The sequence below is a fragment of the Rhizophagus irregularis genome, chromosome 1 (assembly GCF_026210795.1).
Source record: "Rhizophagus irregularis chromosome 1, complete sequence".
In the NCBI taxonomy this organism is placed as follows: domain Eukaryota; kingdom Fungi; phylum Glomeromycota; class Glomeromycetes; order Glomerales; family Glomeraceae; genus Rhizophagus; species Rhizophagus irregularis.
The window spans coordinates 456,026-476,245 of record NC_089429.1 but is presented as its reverse complement, the minus strand read 5'-3'; the positions used below and the strand labels follow the sequence as shown (position 1 = coordinate 476,245).

Here is a 20,220-nt window from a genome sequence, read left to right as displayed (position 1 = left end):
CACGGATCTTCCGCATGGCAAAAATTTGTATTGTATAATGATAGCCCGTAATAAGTAATATTAATTAAATATTCTTTGTTGTTATATCATAAAAGTTATAATCAATTACTTCTTCTTTTCGAATTCTTGGCTGTATAGAAACATGTAGAATATCGATTAATAATGTATTTGATTTTACGTACTTACATACTTTATTACATCATAAATTAATTTGACCTATTATGTGAATCATTTTTTTTTAAAAAAAAAAAGAAAAATCGTATGTTTAGGTTAGTAGAATAACTTATCAATCCGTTGTTTTTTCTTGATATGTAAATTTGTGGAATATTTCTGGTTATAAAAACTCCAAGATTCCAAAAAGTTAATAATATATTCACATGTATCATTCAATCATTGCACACCAAATTAATCATTGTTTTATTTAAATACGTGAGAAAAGAACCAATAAATAGTACAAGAATAAAAATAAATTTACCTGTTACCTTTTCTGTGATGATCTGATCAGTTATTACAGGAAATTCCGTCTATATCCAAAAGATCAAATAATAAATTTATATTAATATGTAAGACTAAATTTTTAAAGTATTACGTATAAAAAAAAAAATTTGTTATATCGTTTATTATTATTATTTAAATCTATTACTATTATACAATGGTCATTAACTTAAAGTCATATGACTTATTTTATGATGATTATATAAAAAAGTTCGAAATTTTATATTACTATAATTGAGAATTATCAGCTTCGAGTTGAAAGTCATTCTTTCGATATGGAATCAAATGAACCATCACTTGATTATTTAGGTACATTAAGGATTTAAGGTATAGAAGTAAAAGCTGAAAGAGGAAGCCTCGTAAACGGAATGATTCTTTTTTCGATGGTTTTTGTATATACGAAATACAAATAATCCATAAAGTACGGACTCTATTCATTGTCAATCTCTTTGTTTCTGTTGCACTTCATTTTTTTGGGTCGATTATTATTTAGTCAATTGAACTATCTTCATTCATCATCTTCAGACGGTTCAGCAAAGGCCTTTACAACAAAATACCTAAATAGATCGCCTAAATAATTTTTCAAAAAGGATAACAATATCTTTTGAGAATAAGTTTATCATAAAAAAAAAAAACCAAAAAAAAAATATATATATATATTTATATATTATACACAAAATATATACAAATATATATATACATATATTTAATAAGAGGTTCCAAAATAATAATGCATGTAATACAAGTAAAAAATATATTTTATCGATTATTCATATCTCAAGATACTACAAGTCACGCTTAACAAGAAAGAAAAAAAATTGGCATCCTTTTTTTTACTGTTCTTGCTAGTACTAGATATATCTGTATATATGTGCAATTTCTTATTTAAAAAATCTCACATACAATACATTTCTAATAAATTAATGCGCATTATTTTCAGCACCGTCGCTTGTTAATGCGGTACTGGTTCCATTTTGTTCACTTGAGGTTTGTTCTACCGGAACCTTAATTGTGGAAGTGTTGTTCGTACCCATTTGCCAGGGCGGAATTGATGGTCGACTTGTCGTCACTCCAGGAAAAGGTGACGAAACGGGCGGTATTATTGTATTATACATGGGTGATGTTGTTAGTGATGTTGGTGAAGCTAATGTCTCGGTTGTAGTTGTTCCAATTGTTGAGTTGGGTCTTCGATTAAGAAGAAGAGATTTTAACGATTTAAGTTCTTGTTGTAATTCTGAAAGTGATTGACTCTGCGAATCCTTGGATTTTTCAAGAAGCTAATTGACAATAAAAATGTTAAAATTGCCCATTTATTTAAAATAATTTTCCTTTATAAAGGTGTAATACCTTTGGTATCAATTCTCTGATAGCATCTACTTCTTCTTTTAAAATTTTCATATCAGCTTCCCTTTTTACTTCTTGTTGTTTAATATCATTCATCATCTTATCTAGCGTCTCTAATGACTCTTTCATTCTATATGCTTGTTCTTCAATAGTTTTTTTGGCAATTTGTGTATCGGATTTTACAATATCAAGTGTCTCAGAAGCGGCTGTAAATTGGTCATTAAGTGCTTGCTTATCCCGTTCAAGTTCATTCGCTGTAGGTGTTTTTAATAAAGGTAATATATATCTCTATATAATCAAGTGTTAAAGTATTAGATTTTAAATATATAAATTAATTATACACAATTCCATGAAAGTAAATAAAAAAAAAATTAATATAACCTTCGCGACTTCCACTATTGCATATCCAATACCTCCAATCAAAACTGCAGCGATAAAAAAATCTCGCCAATCCATTCTTGAAACTGGTGGTGGTTGCGCAATAACAACTTGATTGGATGGTGGAGGCGGTGCTGCAACGCTCGGTGAGCCACCCTTTACTAGTCTCATTGCTTCTTCTATTTCATCTGAAGTTAACCCTTTGGATTCTAGAAAAGCTACACGCTTTTGTAGCGGAGAGTTCTGAACTTGTGGATCTTTAAGAAAATTAATTGCTGATTGCACTAGTTCTTGTCTAATAGCAGACATTATTAGTTAAATTTTTTAAAAATTATAAAAAAAAAATTTACAAATAATTATGGATAATAAAATAAAGAAATCAATAATATAAAATAATCTTTGAACGATATTTTCAAGAGATTATTGTAATCTTTTGCCGACATGCCGGCATGCATATCTACTGTTAATAAATAGGTAATGATCGACAGACATCGTCAGTATTTATAATATTTTTTTGATTATCATTTTTATTTTAAAAAAAACGAGAATTCAAAAAATGTCCGATGTATCAATCGAACTCACTCCAAGTAGTCCTTATAGATTTCAAGCAGAAACGATAGGTTCTACTAGCTCACCACAAATAAGAATTAAAAAACCTTTGCTAATTCCAGCTCAAACATCGAATGCGGTTTCTAGTAGTAGTCGTACGAAACATACACAGCCTTTACGAACAACAAAAACATCGCAGAAATTAGTTTTATTACCCGAAGAAGAAATCATACCAGCTTCAAATGACGAGGCTTCTGAAGATGAGATGCCTGTAGCTGAAAGATTGACGAAGGAAGTTAGGGATAATAAACATTATCCTAGGTAAAAATTTGTTCAAATTCTATTATTGTTTATTTTAATGAATTTGTTTTTATTTAAAGGATTTGATCATAAATATTTTATTTTTAAGAGTAACAGCATATTGCATTGCAGAAGGCTTTTATCTTGGAATTTTGATGGAATTCCTTAGAAAAGAGCATAATGTTCAACCGAAGTATTTATAATATAACATTTTTATTTGTTTCTATAAAATAATTTTATAATATATAATATTTTTTTTTAGGTTTTATGATGAATGCTTATATTCACCATATCATTTTCCTTTAGTTTCTGGAGAAAATACCGAAATCGCGTCATCGTTTGCCGTACAGTCTCCGAATGGACATACATTCATTGATAGGCAGATTGAGAATTATGAAAATAATAATGATATATCTCAGTATTTTTCAATGGACGAAAATCTTGAAGAACGTTCTGGAGCAGATGCGTTTACAACAAAGCCTATAGATCCTTTAACTAATCTTGGTGAAGTTTTTTACTTTGATTATGGAGTTGCAGTGATTTGGAATTTTACGGAAGAACAAGAACACTCGTTACTTAATGATATTGCTAGATCTGGAGTTGCGGTTCGTCCTCTAAGAAAGGACGACTTGGAAGTTGAAACATTTCATTTTCAATATGATATTGAATCTAATAGACAGCCTAGGATATTTAATGACATGATAACATTAAAGACTGATCATCATATGATCAAATTGACGATTAGTCATGCAATAAGTCAAAGCACAAAATTATCTTTATATGAATGGCAAATGGATAACACTATCGAGAGAACCAAGCTTATACCTAAAATGTTGGCACAAACCGGAAGATTAAATTTGTAAGTTTAGACTATTATTGTTTATGATTATCGTTAATGAAGAATTATAAATTTATGATATTCAGAGATCGAGTTCAAGTTACGAAGTTAAGTGGAGGATTGTTCAAGTTACGTATGGATGTAAATTTAGTATCAAATGTGTTAGGTGAGCTCATTTCTAGGCCCAATCACGTGATAAATTCGGCGCAAGATTTGTAGCCACGTGATCGTGATTTTTTCGGTGTCTTTGAACTTAACATGTTAAATTTGCATTTATATAGATACTCCGGAAATATTTTGGTCCGAACCATCCCTAGAACCATTATATAATGCTATTAGATGTATTTGTTATTTTTATAAATTTATTTTGGTTCTTTTAAAAATCTAATTAATACTTACGGATTTTTGTTCTTGAATTAGCTTATCTTGAAATACCTCAACGCGTAAAACTTTTAAATGAACGATGTAGTATCATCAGTGACTTATTAGATATGTTGCGTGAGGATATTGGTAATTCAAATATGACCAGAATTACATGGATTATTATTTGGCTGATCGTTATTGCGGTTTTCGTTGCTATTGTATGTATTGTTAAAGATGATTTCTATCAAGAATTATAATATTAATTCTCTTTTTTTTTTACTTTTTTTATTGTAGGGTGAAATTGCCGTAAAAGCTTTAAATAACTATGGATAAATAATTTAATTTGTAATTAATTCTATATAATTGATATGTATTCTATAAAAAAAATTATACATAGTAGGTGTGTTTATATTTACTACTACTTTTTTATGATAATTACAATTGGAAACTTTTAATATCAACGGTAATATTAATTCAAAAGCCAGAATTTTAACTAAAATTAATTATTTTTCTTTCATTTTAATCCATCATCTATAATCGCTCTTATAATTAAATTATTTATAATCTAAATTCTATAAAGTTTTAATAATGAGCCATTATGCCCTAAAAACTCGGATTATTTTGATGATTGTCTCTCTACAAATTGGACATTCATTTTTAGTTTCCTCCAGTTTCTTTCCACAATCCAAGCAAGTGCACATATGTCCTAAATATATAATAAAAAAAATAAATTTTTACGATTCACATATTACATTTTTTAATATTTTTCAACTTACCACAATCCATAAATAAACAGTTTGATTGTGCATCACAACAAATTCTACATAATCCATCATCAGAAATTTCACCTGCTTTACTTGACATCTCATGCTTTGCCCACTTAATCAAAATTTCCATGCGTTCAATTAACTCATATTTTTCAACCATTTTGGAGTAATCAATACAATTTTCTTTGAGAATTCCTTTAATAGTCTTAACAGATAATTGGGATACATCCACTTTATCTCTAATAATAGTTTGGAGTGAGATTGGGGCTGTATGAGAAGGATTTTGTGATTGTTTATGATTTTGTTGACGTTGTGGTAAAGGTTGTTGGGGTTGAGGTTGAGATCGAGGTTGAGATTGAGGTTGAGGTCGAGATCGAGGCTGAGGTTGAGGTTGAGGTTGAGGTTGAGGTTGAGGTTGAGGTTGAAATTGGGGTTGAGTTTGAGGTTGAGGTTGAGGTTGAAATTGGGGTTGAGGTTGAGGTTGAGATTGAGGTTGAGGTTGAGGTTGGGATCGAGGATGGGATCGAGATTGAGGATGAGGTTGAGATCGAGATTGAGAATGAGGTACTGTATGAGATCTTGTATAACCAGTATTGTTTTGAGTTTCGGTACGAGCACTTGGTTGAGTGTCAGACGCTGCTAAATTAAAATTGTAATAATCGATTGCTATAAAAATTGAATTCCATAAATATCAATTTCTCCAAATGGCAAACCAATCTTACCAGCTACATGAAATGTTGGATAATGATCTCGATAATAAACTTCATAACGTTCTTCCAATGGTATATGTGCCATGATAACATCAATTAAATCATCTTTTTCAATAATATTATGACATGGGAGATTATATGCCGAAATATATTCTCGCAGCGTTTTGGTTGGTAATCTGGCAAGTTGTGATCGATTCATTTTCATTACTATATAAATATTAAAATAAATATTTAGTCTTTAAAAATCAATTATATACCTTTAATAGCACGTAATTAGTTAGTTTACCTTTCAAATAACTATAACACAGATCACAAGTACGCACGGGTCTGGCATCATTTTTTTTTTTTATTAAAAACTGAAAAAACGTTTAAATTATATTAGACGTGAAAGAATCACTTACTCGAAATAACCAAATTTTGGTATTTCAGTTCCATTACTAGAACAACGTCCGCAAGTTACATTACCTATAAATAAAATAATAATTAGTTAATGATTCATGTAAAAAGACCATAAGAATTTGAATAATTACCACAATTATAACAGTTATATTTTGGACGGAACAAGCGAAATGTGATACCACAAGAAGAACAGCAAGAAGCTACGTTTAGTGGCTTAAGTTTCGGGATGGAGTGAGTTAGAGGTTCATGGTAAGTTGTTCCAGGGCTTCGAACGTAATCTTGAAAATATGACATTAGTAAAAATAAATTTACGTAATTTTAAAGTTGCTGTATATTAATATTAATAAGGTTAATAGTCAATTTGGTAACACAAACAAATATGATGCACTTTTATTTGTTTCTAAAATAAAATTGTCTTGTGTAGCAGAAAAAAAATATTTATGTAGATCACAAATGTAAAAATTAATTTTCTTTTATTCCGTTTCTATAATGGCAGATTGGCAAGATCGTGAGCATCCTGATACTATTGTTTTGTTTGATGTGGATGGTACTTTGACTCCAGCTCGTAGGGTTAGTTAAATTCCTTTTTTAAAAAAATTAAATTCATTAGTTAAAGGCTAGTTTATTTTAATTACAGGACGTGACACCCGAAGTCACAGAAATACTTAAAGCTTTGAAAAAGAAGGTTGTTATTGGTTTCGTTGGCGGTTCTGATATTTCGAAGCAATTAGAACAACTTGGCCCAAATTGTATGTAGAAATATTTTATTTTTTTTTCTCCAAATAATTGGAATTAATTAACTTTCTTAATAGGTATTAATGAATTCGATTTTGCATTCTCGGAAAATGGACTTACGGCTTATAGATCAGGAAAACAGCTTGCATCTCAAGTATAATGTCGAAAATTTCAAATGATTGAATTCATTATGTTTAAATAATTACTATGTACATATTTCTTTTAGAGTTTTATTGAATGGATAGGCGAAGAAAAATATACTAAGTTGGTCAATTTCATTTTGAAGTACATCGCCGATCTTGATCTTCCAAAAAAACGGTAAGATGGGATTAACAAATATTTATTAAATGAAGTTCAATATCTTCAGTTTATAAATTTACTTTTGTTTAGTGGATGTTTCGTAGAATTCAGAAATGGAATGATAAATGTTTCACCAATTGGAAGAAACTGCAGGTTGGGAAAATCATTTTTAAAAGAATTTGAAAGAAATTATATATATTGATAAAGTATCTTATTTTCCTCTTTTTTATAGTATGAAAGAACGGGCCGAATTCGAGGCGTATGACAAAATTCATAATATCCGAACTAAATTCGTATTAGCGTTGAAAAATGCTTTCTCCGATTATTCTTTGACATTTTCAATTGGTATACAATCAAATGAAAAAAAATAAAATCTTTTATTATTTTTTTTATTTTTTTATTAATTCTTTATTCAAAATAAAAGGAGGACAAATATCTTTCGACGTGTTCCCTACTGGATGGGATAAAACTTATTGTCTCAAACATATTGAAGCTGAAGGATTTAAAACAATTCACTTTTTTGGTGATAAAACTTATGAGGTAAAAGAATTGCTGATGTTTACTTTAAAAGTTTTAAATAATTTGTAAATTTATGAACTTTTATTTCGCAGGGAGGAAACGATTATGAAATTTATACTCATCCTAAAGTTACAGGACATTCTGTTAATAATCCTGGTGAAACCGTAAAGAAATTAAAAGAAATATTTAATATCTAATAGAAGATAATTTAATAAGTTTATAAGGAAAAATTTTTAGGATATCAGAATTAAATTAATAATAGAAAAATTTTAATTAATTTAAATTTTTCTAATCTTTTAATGATACATTTTATTTAATATGTCGCTTAATCTTTTCTTACATTTTATTCTGAAGATTATATTTTAATGCACTGTTGCCAAGTATGAGTCAACTAATTTAATTTCTTCAAAAATGTTTTCTCATAAAAAAAAATAAATGAATATTTACCTTATTAAGTGTATCTGAGACACTTTCCTATTAAAAATTCGAATTCTTTAAAAATTAACTAATTTGTGCTTATTAGCAAATAGAATCTATTCAAACAAGTGGAGATAATGCTCAAAATTAGCTGACTTTAAAAATATGCAACACCTCGTTTTTTTTAAAAAAAAAAAGGTATTTTGAAATAATTACATTTTTGAAAAAAAAAAGCGGGATATTGCACAAAAAAGACGATTATTCGAAAATCTGTCAATGAATCATCATCTAATAAAATTACTATTCTCGGAATTTCACCTAAAATTATTTAGGAAACAATAAATTTTTTTAGTTATATTACTTACTGGAAAAAGTAACATTTTAGAATGTACAGAAACATTCATTTGGAGTCACGTTGATTTATAAATTCATTGGTTCTTCGCCTAATTTGGTAACTTTAAATATAAGAATATAAGTTTTGGGCAACGCTAAGGTGTATGAAAACTACATTTGGTAAATTTTCGGAATACTTGATGATTATTGTTTTCAAAAATCCGAGATTTTCAAATTTAGTAATTTATAAGCCGTTCTGAAAACTGCAACTATTTTTTTTGATTCTTGACCTTTTATTATTATTATTTTTTTTTTTTTGGTTCTTTTTTGTTCATTATGAAAATTTATCGGGCAGAAACAGGGAAACGAATTCAAGTACGAAAGTCTTTTGAGAGGTATGTTTTTCAACTTTTTTTCATACAATAGTTGTTTTAGTGAAGGTTAGAACCTATAGTGACTCTCTTTTTTCGCGATTAAGTCTTAAATTAAAATAATGATATACTATTGATTGTTCCATGATTTTTATTTATGAACGTAAATTGATTGATCCATTAATATCTAGTTTGGGCGACCTTAAAGCGGAGCTAGAGCAAGTGGGTGGTGTACCAATATCTTCACAGATATTGATGACAAGTTTTGGCTTGCAACTCAAAACCGAAATGATAAATGATGCAAATAAGGCTACTGGGAAGGTAAAATCAAAATTCTTTACTTGATTTTTTTTTTTTAATTTGATCGAGTAAATTATATTTTAATTAATACATTTAATAAATTTAATAAATTATTTATAAGGATGAGTACATTATATTTCTTTTCGATAGGGATCTTCTAGATGTAAACAATACATATGACCAAACGCCACTTGTTGAAGGCCTTTCACTGGAACCTCCAATAATTGGTAAAACTACAACTAGTTTTTATATCAATATTTTATCCATTTAATGCTAATTTTCTGTTAAATTATAGCTCCTGCGGCGTCAAATATTCTTACAAGATTACAAAATCGTGGTTCTTGGAATAACATAAATTTATCCGAAGAATGTGGTGCTTATGTCAATTTATTTCAAACACATCACTCTCAAGGACAGGTGAACATTTTTATTAGAGATGTGTTATTCGAGAATTTGACTTGAAAGTTTCATTTAATAATCTTTTAAATTCCTTCAATTATTTGTCAAGTTATTCGTCAAGACAGCTGAAAAACATGCAGGAATTTGTAAACTGCTATATCAAGAACAAAAGATTCAGCAAATGGCATTGGATGTTGCCATCACAAATCTCAACTCCCATTGCCGGTTTGTACGCGCCCAATAAGTTAATGGTTATTCAAAATTATTTAATAATTTCAATAATATTACCTTGTAAATTTAGTTCTATAATTGAAGCTCATGAAGATGTTTATACATTTGCTGAAAAAGAAATAACAAAACAAACCAGGCTAATTCAAAGGTCTTTAACCTTTCTATAATATAACTTATTATATAATTATTACATATTTAAGCGCTAAATTTTCATAATTATGTAATCATTTTAGTTTATCAACTGATATTGAGACGCTTCGGCGTATCACAATTCACCCTGGATTGTTAAAAGATGCAAGAAATTTAATGAATGACAGAGATTCTTATACCTTGGCTGATTTTATAGCTGAAGACAAGCTTATAATATTGGCGAAAGAGGGTAAACAAGCCTATGGTAAATTCCTTATTGTATACTGATTTGTTTTTTCTTAGCCTTTCATATAATTATATTATTACCAAATTAACATGTTCCATCTTCAGACCAAATTTCCAATCGCGTCCAAGAGTTGACTTCTCTGGTTCGTGCTGTACAATCAGGTACAGATACGTTAAAAAAGAAGAAATTTGATAGCTCGTACGTAATTTTCATATTACTCCATAATCTTTCAATAATCATGTTTAATTGATTAGATAATCTATATTTCTCTCAGATTTCTTAAAATAGAAACAGCATTAAATAATATTCGAGAATACCATAATAAGCTAACACAAATTGCTCAAAAACTGGAAAGAGGTAATTTCTAATTTATTAATTATTAAAATTAATAGAAGCAAACTTTTACCAAAAAAAAAATTATTTTATTTAAGACGTCACACGTGTACAAAGTAAAGTGACAGAAATCCTTGAATCAAATACCAAAAATTTATCCACAACAACTATTAAGTCAATTGAGGCTTTTGACCATCTTTCCGACATTCATTCACAGGAATATTTGCCAGGTATATCTCATTAATCTAATAATATTTTATCTGCATTAAAATTTGTTCTTACACGCGTCAATTGTAATTTTTTTTATAGAAATGCAAAAATATGATCAATATATTCGCGAACAAGTGAAATTTCTTGTTCAGTGCAAGGTTTTTCTTATAATATATATATATTTATTTATTTTGGAATTTACTATTTTCTAAATATTTAATTAAAAAATTTAAAGAATGCTATGACTTCAACATTAATATCCAGTTTACAACAAATATCACGTCTTGAATCTTCTATTGCTGGTATTCCTGATTCGTTAAGAAGATTGGATTCTGACATTCAATCTAAAGCTCAAGAATTTAAAAACTTAAATCAAGTTCACCAAATGCCAATTGCTTATGTAAATATTATATTCGCTTTTTTAATCTTAATGTTTAGTAATATTATTGACTTGAAGTCTTTTTGAAATTTAGGCAAAGACGATTGCTGAGATTGTGAGAAGAAAAGAATATTCAAATGTATGTCCAGTTATTATACTCTACTATTATTATTTATTCCCAATTAATTTATTTTTCATAACTTTTTTTAGCTTATACTTACAAAAGCACAACAAATGGCTGAGATAATGGGCCACTTTCGTAATATAGAACAGAAGAGGCGTGATTCTTATAGAACGGATGTAAAAAAATATGTTCCCATTAATATTCCGGGTATAATTAAAAAATTTAAATTTAAAATTTACCATGAAGTTGTATTTAATTGATTTTATTGCTGACGAATTTTATAGCATTAGATGATAATCCTCCTATGTGCGACATATCTACGGCTAATATTAAAGAGGATAAATTACCGTCTTTTACAGCAGAAGATATACATTGTAATGATCTACTGGTCCCTTACTTTTCCGCCTCATGCTTTACTATGATTTATAGCATTCTTTTTTTTTTATATAAATAGCTTTTTTGAGTTTTATAGAGGAAATTCGTCCAACAGTAATGTCTCAGGCTTCTTTTCATCGCTCTCCAACTTTCAATGCTTCATCACGAATACAATCTCCGCAAAATGATTCTTTGGCAAGTTTACAGACAGCATTGTTGAAGTTGGTTAGCCAAATAGAGGGAATGAATCACGAATTTGATCGTATTGTAGAGAAAAATTGTAAGCCAAATGCACGTTATTATTTAGTATCTTGTTATCTTAATTATAACTTTTATTTTCCGGTAATTTTTATAGTTCTCTCCGAAAAGAGTGATAACGTCAGAAATGGCAGCACAATATCGCGTCCAATATCATCAATTGAAGGCATATTTCATTAGTTATATAATGTTAATAAATTTTTATAATGAAGTGAATGGATATTAAAAAATTCTTCTTAATTTTAGGTCGAACATTAACTCCACAGCTCGTACCAATGTCATCTCAATTAGGACGTCGTTCCAAAAGGGCTTCGCGACAAAGTTTTTCTGAAGATAGCGCCCCACAAATAGATGTTAACATGGATCTGTATTTTGAGAAAACGAAACAATTAGACAAGGCCGAAGAGAAAATAAAGGTTTTATTTAAAAATTTTAATTCAATTCATAATTTTAATTTTGTGTTTAATTTACTGAGAATTATTCACCTATTAGGCGTATGAAGCTCGTATCAAAAATCTAGAAACTATATTGCACAAAAATTATCAGGCAGCCAAGAATTCTCAAACAAAATCCGAGAATTCTATAACGGAAGAAGAATTACTTTCGCGTTATCAGAATCTAGAATCCTCATACGCTATTGAAGTTAGCGAAAAGAAAAAGCAAGAAAACAAAGTAAATGAATTAGAAATGCGTTATAAAAATTTAGAATCATCTTACAACGCAATTGTTAATGAAAAAGAGACATTACTTAAGAGAATAAATGAACTCGAATCACGTCATGAAGCTATAAAAGAAATTGAAGAGAAAGCTTTAACATTTGAAAGTTCACATGCTCTTGTAGTGAAAGAAAACGAAGATTTGCACACAAATTTTAATGAATTACAAACTTTGTATGATTCATCAAAAATGCGATGTAATGAATTGGAAGCAAAGATAACTGAATTAGAAGCAAAAATAAGTGAACTAGAAGCAAAAATAGATGAATTAGAAGCAAAAATAGCCGAATTAGAAAAAGTGTCACTTGAGCTTCGAAATAATGAACAGGATAATTTTTATTCTGAACATGTGGAAAGTATTATTAAGGATCTAAAACAAAAATATCAAGATTCAAAATCAGAGAATCATAAACTTCATGATGAATATGAGAAAAAAATAAGGGATTTAGATACTGTCCAACGCGAATCAGATCGGAAATGTGTTAAATTACGTGAAGAAAATGAATGGATTATTAAAGAAAAAGAAATACTAAACGCATCAAAGTCGAGCTTGGAATTGAAGTTTAATGATATTTTGACAGAAAAAAATAAATTAGAAGCTATATTTGAAGAATATAAACTAAAGGTTTTTTCCTTTTCGCACTATTTATTGTGTTAAGCACTAAACCATGGTCAGTAAATTATATATATTTATTATAATTCGCAGTTTGAAGAAAAGGAAAGTTTGTATAAACAAGGCCAATCAGAGTTGAATAAAAGAATCGAAGAGTTAGAAGCCCAACAGCTTGGGCAAGAACAGATCGAAACCGTGGAAGAGCGTTGGAAAAAAAAGGTATATCACCATCATTTTTTAACATAATTACATTCTAAATTATACTAATCCTATTTGAAAATAGATTGAAGAACTCCAAAAGGAAAAGGATGAAGCAATTCAAAAATACGAATTAAACAAGCAAAATGTCAGTATTTTAATATCATTGAAATCTATTTTGATAATTCTCTCTTCCAAATACTTATATCTGTGTATTACAGTTACTTAACGAAATTGAAAGTTGGAAGGCTAACCTCGACAGAATGAATTCAGCTCGCGAAGAATATGAAAAACTGCTTGATAAGGTGAATGTTCTTAATATTAGGAACAACATTTAGTTAAATTAAATTATTAATTTTTTTTTTTGTTAAGACACGTGAAAGAGTCAAACTTGCTGAACAAGAAAATGCTGAAAAAATGAAGGCTTTAGAACAGGTAATTTTGTTAGTGTTAATCGACATAATAGTTTTTTTTTTATTTATTAATATTATTTAAATTTCAATAGGTTGAAAAGTTGGTCAAAAACATCACTGAAGCCATTCTGGAATATATGCCTATTGTAACTGCCTATGATTCATCTAAATCTACTGAACAGGTAAAATTATACTATCATAATAAATTATACGTTTCTTTCCATTATAACTTTTCTTGGATATTTTAAAATTTAGGCAAAATTAGAAACAAATTTAAACCCTATAAATATGATACAAAAAGTCGGTAGTGTAGCGAAATCCATGGCCCAGGAATTACATGATACAAAACAGGTTTGTTACATTATTGTTTACAAAATGTATTTATTTGACTACATCAATTAATGAATTACTAATTATTATTTACAGCTTTTCGAAAATTCTAAAGTTACTAATATCAGGTTAGAAAAGTCTCTAGACGAAACGCAACAAAAGTTGAAAGAGCGAACAGAATTTTCACGTATATTAAGCAAATACCTATGGGAGTATTACATTAATATTCGGACATTGATGAGTGCTATGGGATTAGCTTTACCTTTGAATGACGAAAATAGATTAATTAGTTTAACATCAATTGAGGAGGAAAAAGGAAATCCTAAATCAACTGAATCACGTCTATCAGATAGCTATTATGCTGAAGATTTAGGAAAATTTTTTTCAACCGATTCTTTGATTGAACCAATAGAATGGCCAAAGGATAAATATACAACACTTCTTACTCTCTCAACAAAAGTGAATCTTAGTAAAGTTTGCGATATGATTAGACGAACGCCTCAGGACGCCGAGAATCTTGCAAAGAAATATCAAGAAGAGAGTAAATCAAACAGAGGTAGGTTCAAATGGAAGATTTATTTAACCATTTTTTACAATTTTGATTTCAACCAAATTTATTATTTGACAGAAAAATATCATAAATATCGTAAATCCTACCAAGAGTCAAAGGACAAAATCGCGTTTCGAAAGTAAGCAAATAAATATTTAATTTATTGATCATTATTATATAAATCAATTAAATTTAACATTTTTCAAATACTCATTAGCTTTAAGAATGGCGACCTTGCACTATTTTTGCCTACTCGAAATTCAACAGCAAAACCTTGGGCTGCTTTTAACATTAATTGTCCGCATTACTTTTTACGCGCTACTGAATCGATAATTCGTAATAAAGATTGGATTGTCGCGCGAATTGTGGATATTTCTGAACATATAGTTGATATAAAGGTTTGTTTAATTATTGATTATTTCACGTATTAATTCAAAGGTTTAAATTCTAAGCTTGAAATTAATAATTTGCATAGAATCCGGAAACAAATCCCTATGAATTACCAGATGGTGTTAAATATTATTCACTAAGTGCTGAAGTGTATCAGAATATTTCAACACCTAGTCATCATTCTAGAAAACGTTCTGATTCTGACAAATCTTCGCGCATGAGTGCATCTCTTAATTTAACTTCAACGAGCAACGACGCAAATTTAAGTATGTCATCATCCACAGCAGATGTATCTACACGAAGCCGAATACAAAGTATGCCAACGCGTGCCTATTCAATGTCTTCTGCACATAGATCGTCACCTTCGTCACCTCCTGATACTTCTTCGACAATTAAACGTTCAATTTTAAATTTGTTTACATTTAATGAATCAGAATCAGAATCCAAAGAGAACACTCGATCAAATTCGGACCTATCATAACATTTATTATTTATTGGTTACCTCATCTTTTTTAATACTATTAAGAAATCACTATTTAAACTTGCACGTAGAAACTTTTTAAAAAAAATCAATTTTTAAATTTATTATTTGTTCTTTTTTACTTTTTTTTGTAATAAATTTTTGTATAACAGAATTAACCGGCTATTAAACAAAGATTTTAAAAAAGTAACGATGAAAATTTATCTAAGCTTTAATATATATATATTCTACTTTCATAAAATATTTGTCTATTTCGAAAATTATATTTACTAAGTTTAAAAAAAAAATATATATATAAATACATTAAAATTAAATAATTACGAAAAGAGGAGTGGAGGTCTAGGAGTTGGAGTAGGTGCACGTTGCAACAAAGTAGGATAAAGTTGTGCTTTGGTTTGCTGTATATTGAAATTTCGTGTCTTTGTTTTTCTAGTATCTTGTGATTCCGAGTTATCCCAATCCTGAATGAGGATGAGAGGAACTTTAGCATTGCCTTGATTGGAATCTGAATCGCATGGAACGACAGTCAATATTGGTTTTTGCATTCTAGAAATCTCCTCGTTGTTAACTTGATTAAAATTATCATTTAAAGAAAAATCATCAACATCATGATTTTTAAAATAATTTGCGTTCAAAGAAGCATGCGCTAGAGCATGAACTAAATCATCAGCTAAAGTGTTAGAATTAGGACGGTCTTCTTTAATTTGAGTCCATCCAACTGGCGGTGAACAAGGTGGGGATACCAGCCAATTTCTTTCAAGCTCTGGTACATTAAGATGCCTTGAATTATCGATTTCGTCATATAAGGGAGTATGCTACATATATAATCAAAAAATTGTTAATAATTGATTTATAATTTGATAATTTTAAAGAAAAAAAAGGAATTAAGCCACACCTGTCCATAATATACACGTATAACTTTGTTTAAGAATTCTCCTCTGTCGCAATATCTTTTGGCAGTTTTTGCATCATTGGTTTGATAAAAAATAGCAAGAATGCGATTGAACGACTTAATCGGCACAAGTTTATATATTTTTCCATGTCGTTCTAAGCGATCTCGAAGTTCAGCAAGATTTTCAGGAATAAAAGCTTCTCGATCAAGATTAGTAACTATGAGTGTGTTTGTAACAACGATCTCTGGGATTTTAATCCGAGGAGGTAAAACGTGTGAAGCGCAAGGCATTGTGTAAATTTTATAAGGAAAAATTTATAGTAATTATTGTAATTAATTTTTAATAATAAGAAAACGTAAACTTATAAGAACTAATATGGAAGAAATGTTTTTTTGTTTTTTGGTAATCAAAAAAAAAGAGATGCAGACGTATATATATATAACACCTGTTTAAGTAATTTTGCCAAGAAATAAATTATCTCGTTTTGACGCATCAAATATACAGATCTTCTATTAAACTTTTCTCTTATGTGCGATTATTCTGCCGAACCTTTCCAAAATTCCAATAGATCTTTCCAACAAAAAAAGCCACTATACCCACTATACATTAAATCGGAAAGTATCGATTTAGGTTTAGCGGGTGACACACAAAAATGACAAAATGCCCCGTATTCTATATATTACTACAGTAAATTAAATTTTCTTTATAATTCTTTTTTTGGACTAAAATATTTTCATATTATTATTCAAAATATTAAAAATTAAAATGGATCAAACTATTGTCTTCCTTTTTATAAAATCTAGAATTTATCTTCTTATATAATAAGTACAAAAATAATATTTCTTCAGTTCTTTCGATTATGGACAGCCAACAACGGAATTATCCGAAAGGTGGCTATGGAGCTTATACAGAAGATTCTTATAATAATAGACTCCAAACAGATGCACAGTCAAGCTCATATTTTCAATCTAGTTCTAGTAACGTTCCAAGCAAAATGTCAGAATATGATTCGACCAAGAAACCTTTAGTCTCAGGTACTGATTCTAAAGGTTTTCAGTATAGGTCACCAGAAATAGGACGTGTGATACCACAGGGGGAAATAATTAATAGGATTGTTCCATATTGGGAAGTAAGTAAGTTCTTCTAAGAAATCTTTATAGAATTTCGATTCAGGAATAACTTTTTTTATGTTTACAGTTGTTTATTAGTAATGCCGGACTTTTCGGCTACCACATAGTGTCTAGTGCCGCTAAAAACATCGGAACGGACGATGCCTTGAGCATTCTATTTTTTAAAGGATGTAATTCCGAACATGCTCAATCTAATCTTGATGTGTGTGCTACATCCATTTTATCTTGGAGTTTAGTGGGTGGATCATTATTATATCTAGCCTTTGTTTCGATATTAGCATTCTTATTGTTCATAGAATGTAAACGCCAAGGATATCCCGCGACATTCACTGCTTTGTGGAATTCTCCATTATTTCTTGTGTGTTATTTCTTTAAAGAAAATAGTCGGATTGATCTTTTAACGATTCCGAATAAATTTATTGGATTTAAAAAATGGACTCGATTACATTTACATAGATTAGGTTTAGCCATTTACTCGTTTATAACTACAGGAATTATCATATATTACCTCAATACAAATTTAACGGTAGACCAAGATGATCTTAAGATACAAAAACAATATAAAGCTGGTGACACATTCTGTAAGTCTTTAACTTTATTCCATGTTCTCTTCTTTATTCTTACTTAAAATGTCTTTTTTTTTATCTCAAATAGATAAAATATATAATCCATTCTTTTTACCTTATTATGCTGCCATGTACTTTTACGTTAAGACTATTTTATCTTCCGTTATTGAAATTAAAAACTTTTCGGACTTTGAAAATGCGGAATTAGTAGGAATTAATTACGCTTCTTTAAAGATTCACTAGGAATATTTAATTTATTTAATTTAAGCAATATAGATGACGTTGATGGTGATTCTATGATAATCTAAAAAAAAACCAAATTTTTTACTTTTTTATTTTGGAATACGTATTGTAACTTATTGAATTTAAAATTCAATCCTTTTGCTAAATTATTTAGTAATCGCAACGTTCCAAATTGGAAAATTACTTATCGGCGTTTGAGTTATGAATCTTGCTAAATGGAATTGGCGTTTTAATTCATCATAATTCTTCATGACGTTCAGAAGTCTCAATTTTCTGTCAAATTCAAATGGACGTCTTAATCGTACACGTAGTATTCATACTTCAGTTATCTTCATTGTTACTATAAAAAATTTTTTCTCTTTATTAATCACATAACACGGTATAGGAATAAATTAAAATTTCATGTATTTATAAAGAATAAACAATTTCTAATAAGTACATACTGTCTAAATCCTGAATATTTAACAATTACAATAGCACATTTGAATAAAAGCTGTCACTCACCTTTAATGTAGGTTCGTTCTGATCCGTTGGTGACGTTGCATTGCCATTAACAAATATTATTTCTTACCTTGTTGCATACATTTCCGCTAATGACATAAATATTATTTTGTTTTACATCTATTGTTCTGCGCTCATCTCACGTACTCTCGTCATTTAAACTGAGTTATACATTTCTACGTATTCTTGCATAAATAAAAAAATTTTAAAAGTCACTTGTGTTCTTATTTTCTAGCGCCTAAAATAAGTAAATAAAATATTTCTCATTCAAGATAATTCATTGAACTTACCTTAAAACTTAAGTTGTTTCTTTTAAAATCTCGTAATCCATTTCGACCTTCGTAATCCACTTCGCTCTCGTAATATATTAACTCTAGTAACTATTCCTTTCGCTCGATTTCATGTATACTTAACTGTTAATAAACATATGATTATATATGTATTCTAATATCTAATTCCTTTAAATTACTGATTGACTCAAGGCTTGCAACACTATTAGTAAAGGAAACCAAAGGAGTGCGATAGTAGACTTAATCTGCATCACTAGTACATAGTCGAATAAAATGTGCAGATATTATTTTATGACAAGTCAAAGATTTTACAATTTTACAACTATAGCAAAAAGGATTAATAACAACTGCATTAATAACCAATTATCCAACAAAAAGTGAGAATATGATAGTAAAATAATTATGCAAAAAATGCAAGACAAGTAGTTAAACCAAATAATGAGAACAATTGCCAGTCTAGTTCGTTCTCCGAGGACTGAAATTAAGTTCTTACTTTTAGGAGCACAAAATTCGCACCTGAGAGTTAAGTGACAGTTCTTCCTCCTACTTACATTTCTGCCAACCGATAACCTTAGGGTTAGACAGTAGATACTGTGTAGACATAAGACAGCCATGGGATTAAGGCGAAGCTCTTAATAAGAAATTTAGGATCAGACGACTGAATTAGAAACATCAAAATTTCGAGGATGACATATGACGCGTAGGATCTACCATTTATGTTAGAAAAAAAAAAATTCTTAATGAATGTTTGATCTAACCAAAATTAACAGTAAATTGAATGAATGCCCTTTCATAGCTGCAGAAAATGAGACTTTGCGGTTTTCTTTATTTACTAGGCTTCTCATTGTTCTCGATCGGTTTTCACGAATGGTACCTTTGATTCCTAATACTACTGAACATTTGGATATTTATTGATAATTTGTACGTAAACATTGTTCGTTTTGAAATTTAGATAACAGTACTGTGACACCTCTATAAGTGCACCCTCTATAAGTGCACGCACTATGATCCCAACTTATAAGAGCTCTTAATATTTTACTCTCTATAAATGCACACCCTCTCTAAGTGCACATTCTACTATTTTTTTACTATGGTTCCAAAGG

General features: G+C 29.2%; 7 protein-coding genes across 7 annotated transcripts; 4 read left to right on the top strand and 3 right to left on the bottom strand.

Annotated features, from left to right (window-relative positions):
• Positions 1-579: 579 nt before the first annotated feature.
• Positions 580-2,526, bottom strand: OCT59_000081 (uncharacterized protein; the record flags this gene model as incomplete). The annotated part of the gene is made up of 4 exons (XM_025320714.2): positions 580-1,065; positions 1,399-1,772; positions 1,843-2,127; positions 2,221-2,526. The coding sequence occupies 3 exons, from the start codon at positions 2,524-2,526 to the stop codon at positions 1,416-1,418; spliced, it is 948 nt and encodes a 315-aa protein (XP_025170770.1). The 3' UTR covers positions 580-1,065; positions 1,399-1,415.
• A 247-nt stretch (positions 2,527-2,773) lies between these two features.
• OCT59_000080 (uncharacterized protein) lies at positions 2,774-4,851 on the top strand (the record flags this gene model as incomplete). The annotated part of the gene is made up of 7 exons (XM_025327541.2): positions 2,774-3,087; positions 3,176-3,259; positions 3,329-3,925; positions 3,991-4,070; positions 4,186-4,245; positions 4,325-4,485; positions 4,562-4,851. 7 exons carry the CDS (start codon positions 2,774-2,776, stop codon positions 4,598-4,600), a joined length of 1,335 nt encoding a protein of 444 aa, XP_025170771.1. The 3' UTR covers positions 4,601-4,851.
• A 12-nt stretch (positions 4,852-4,863) lies between these two features.
• OCT59_000079 (uncharacterized protein) lies at positions 4,864-6,437 on the bottom strand (the record flags this gene model as incomplete). Its single annotated transcript, XM_025332528.2, has 6 exons — positions 4,864-4,973; positions 5,044-5,673; positions 5,757-5,951; positions 6,031-6,071; positions 6,146-6,209; positions 6,275-6,437. 6 exons carry the CDS (start codon positions 6,435-6,437, stop codon positions 4,864-4,866), a joined length of 1,203 nt encoding a protein of 400 aa, XP_025170772.2.
• A 176-nt stretch (positions 6,438-6,613) lies between these two features.
• On the top strand, positions 6,614-8,176 carry OCT59_000078 (Phosphomannomutase). Its single transcript, XM_025320715.2, has 8 exons — positions 6,614-6,713; positions 6,781-6,892; positions 6,956-7,032; positions 7,105-7,196; positions 7,269-7,331; positions 7,411-7,523; positions 7,603-7,718; positions 7,790-8,176. Exons 1-8 carry the CDS (start codon positions 6,633-6,635, stop codon positions 7,892-7,894), a joined length of 759 nt encoding a protein of 252 aa, XP_025170773.1. The 5' UTR covers positions 6,614-6,632; the 3' UTR covers positions 7,895-8,176.
• Positions 8,177-8,783: 607 nt separating this feature from the next.
• On the top strand, positions 8,784-15,494 carry OCT59_000077 (uncharacterized protein; the record flags this gene model as incomplete). The annotated part of the gene is made up of 29 exons (XM_066138581.1): positions 8,784-8,842; positions 9,010-9,139; positions 9,240-9,345; positions 9,414-9,535; positions 9,627-9,742; positions 9,819-9,896; positions 9,982-10,142; positions 10,229-10,322; positions 10,399-10,481; positions 10,556-10,687; positions 10,767-10,825; positions 10,903-11,067; positions 11,141-11,185; positions 11,257-11,377; positions 11,455-11,544; positions 11,625-11,825; positions 11,901-11,969; positions 12,050-12,219; positions 12,296-13,144; positions 13,226-13,351; positions 13,416-13,478; positions 13,552-13,635; positions 13,703-13,765; positions 13,836-13,925; positions 13,999-14,094; positions 14,170-14,629; positions 14,702-14,762; positions 14,841-15,021; positions 15,099-15,494. 29 exons carry the CDS (start codon positions 8,784-8,786, stop codon positions 15,492-15,494), a joined length of 4,470 nt encoding a protein of 1,489 aa, XP_065988062.1.
• Positions 15,495-15,563: 69 nt separating this feature from the next.
• On the bottom strand, positions 15,564-16,791 carry OCT59_000076 (uncharacterized protein). Its single transcript, XM_025320716.2, has 2 exons — positions 16,390-16,791; positions 15,564-16,309 (listed from the first exon to the last, which is right to left on the bottom strand). The coding sequence occupies exons 1-2, from the start codon at positions 16,675-16,677 to the stop codon at positions 15,812-15,814; spliced, it is 786 nt and encodes a 261-aa protein (XP_025170777.1). The 5' UTR covers positions 16,678-16,791; the 3' UTR covers positions 15,564-15,811.
• Positions 16,792-17,164: 373 nt separating this feature from the next.
• Positions 17,165-18,782, top strand: OCT59_000075 (uncharacterized protein). The gene is made up of 3 exons (XM_025327542.2): positions 17,165-17,516; positions 17,585-18,098; positions 18,172-18,782. Exons 1-3 carry the CDS (start codon positions 17,247-17,249, stop codon positions 18,324-18,326), a joined length of 939 nt encoding a protein of 312 aa, XP_025170778.1. The 5' UTR covers positions 17,165-17,246; the 3' UTR covers positions 18,327-18,782.
• Positions 18,783-20,220: the final 1,438 nt, after the last annotated feature.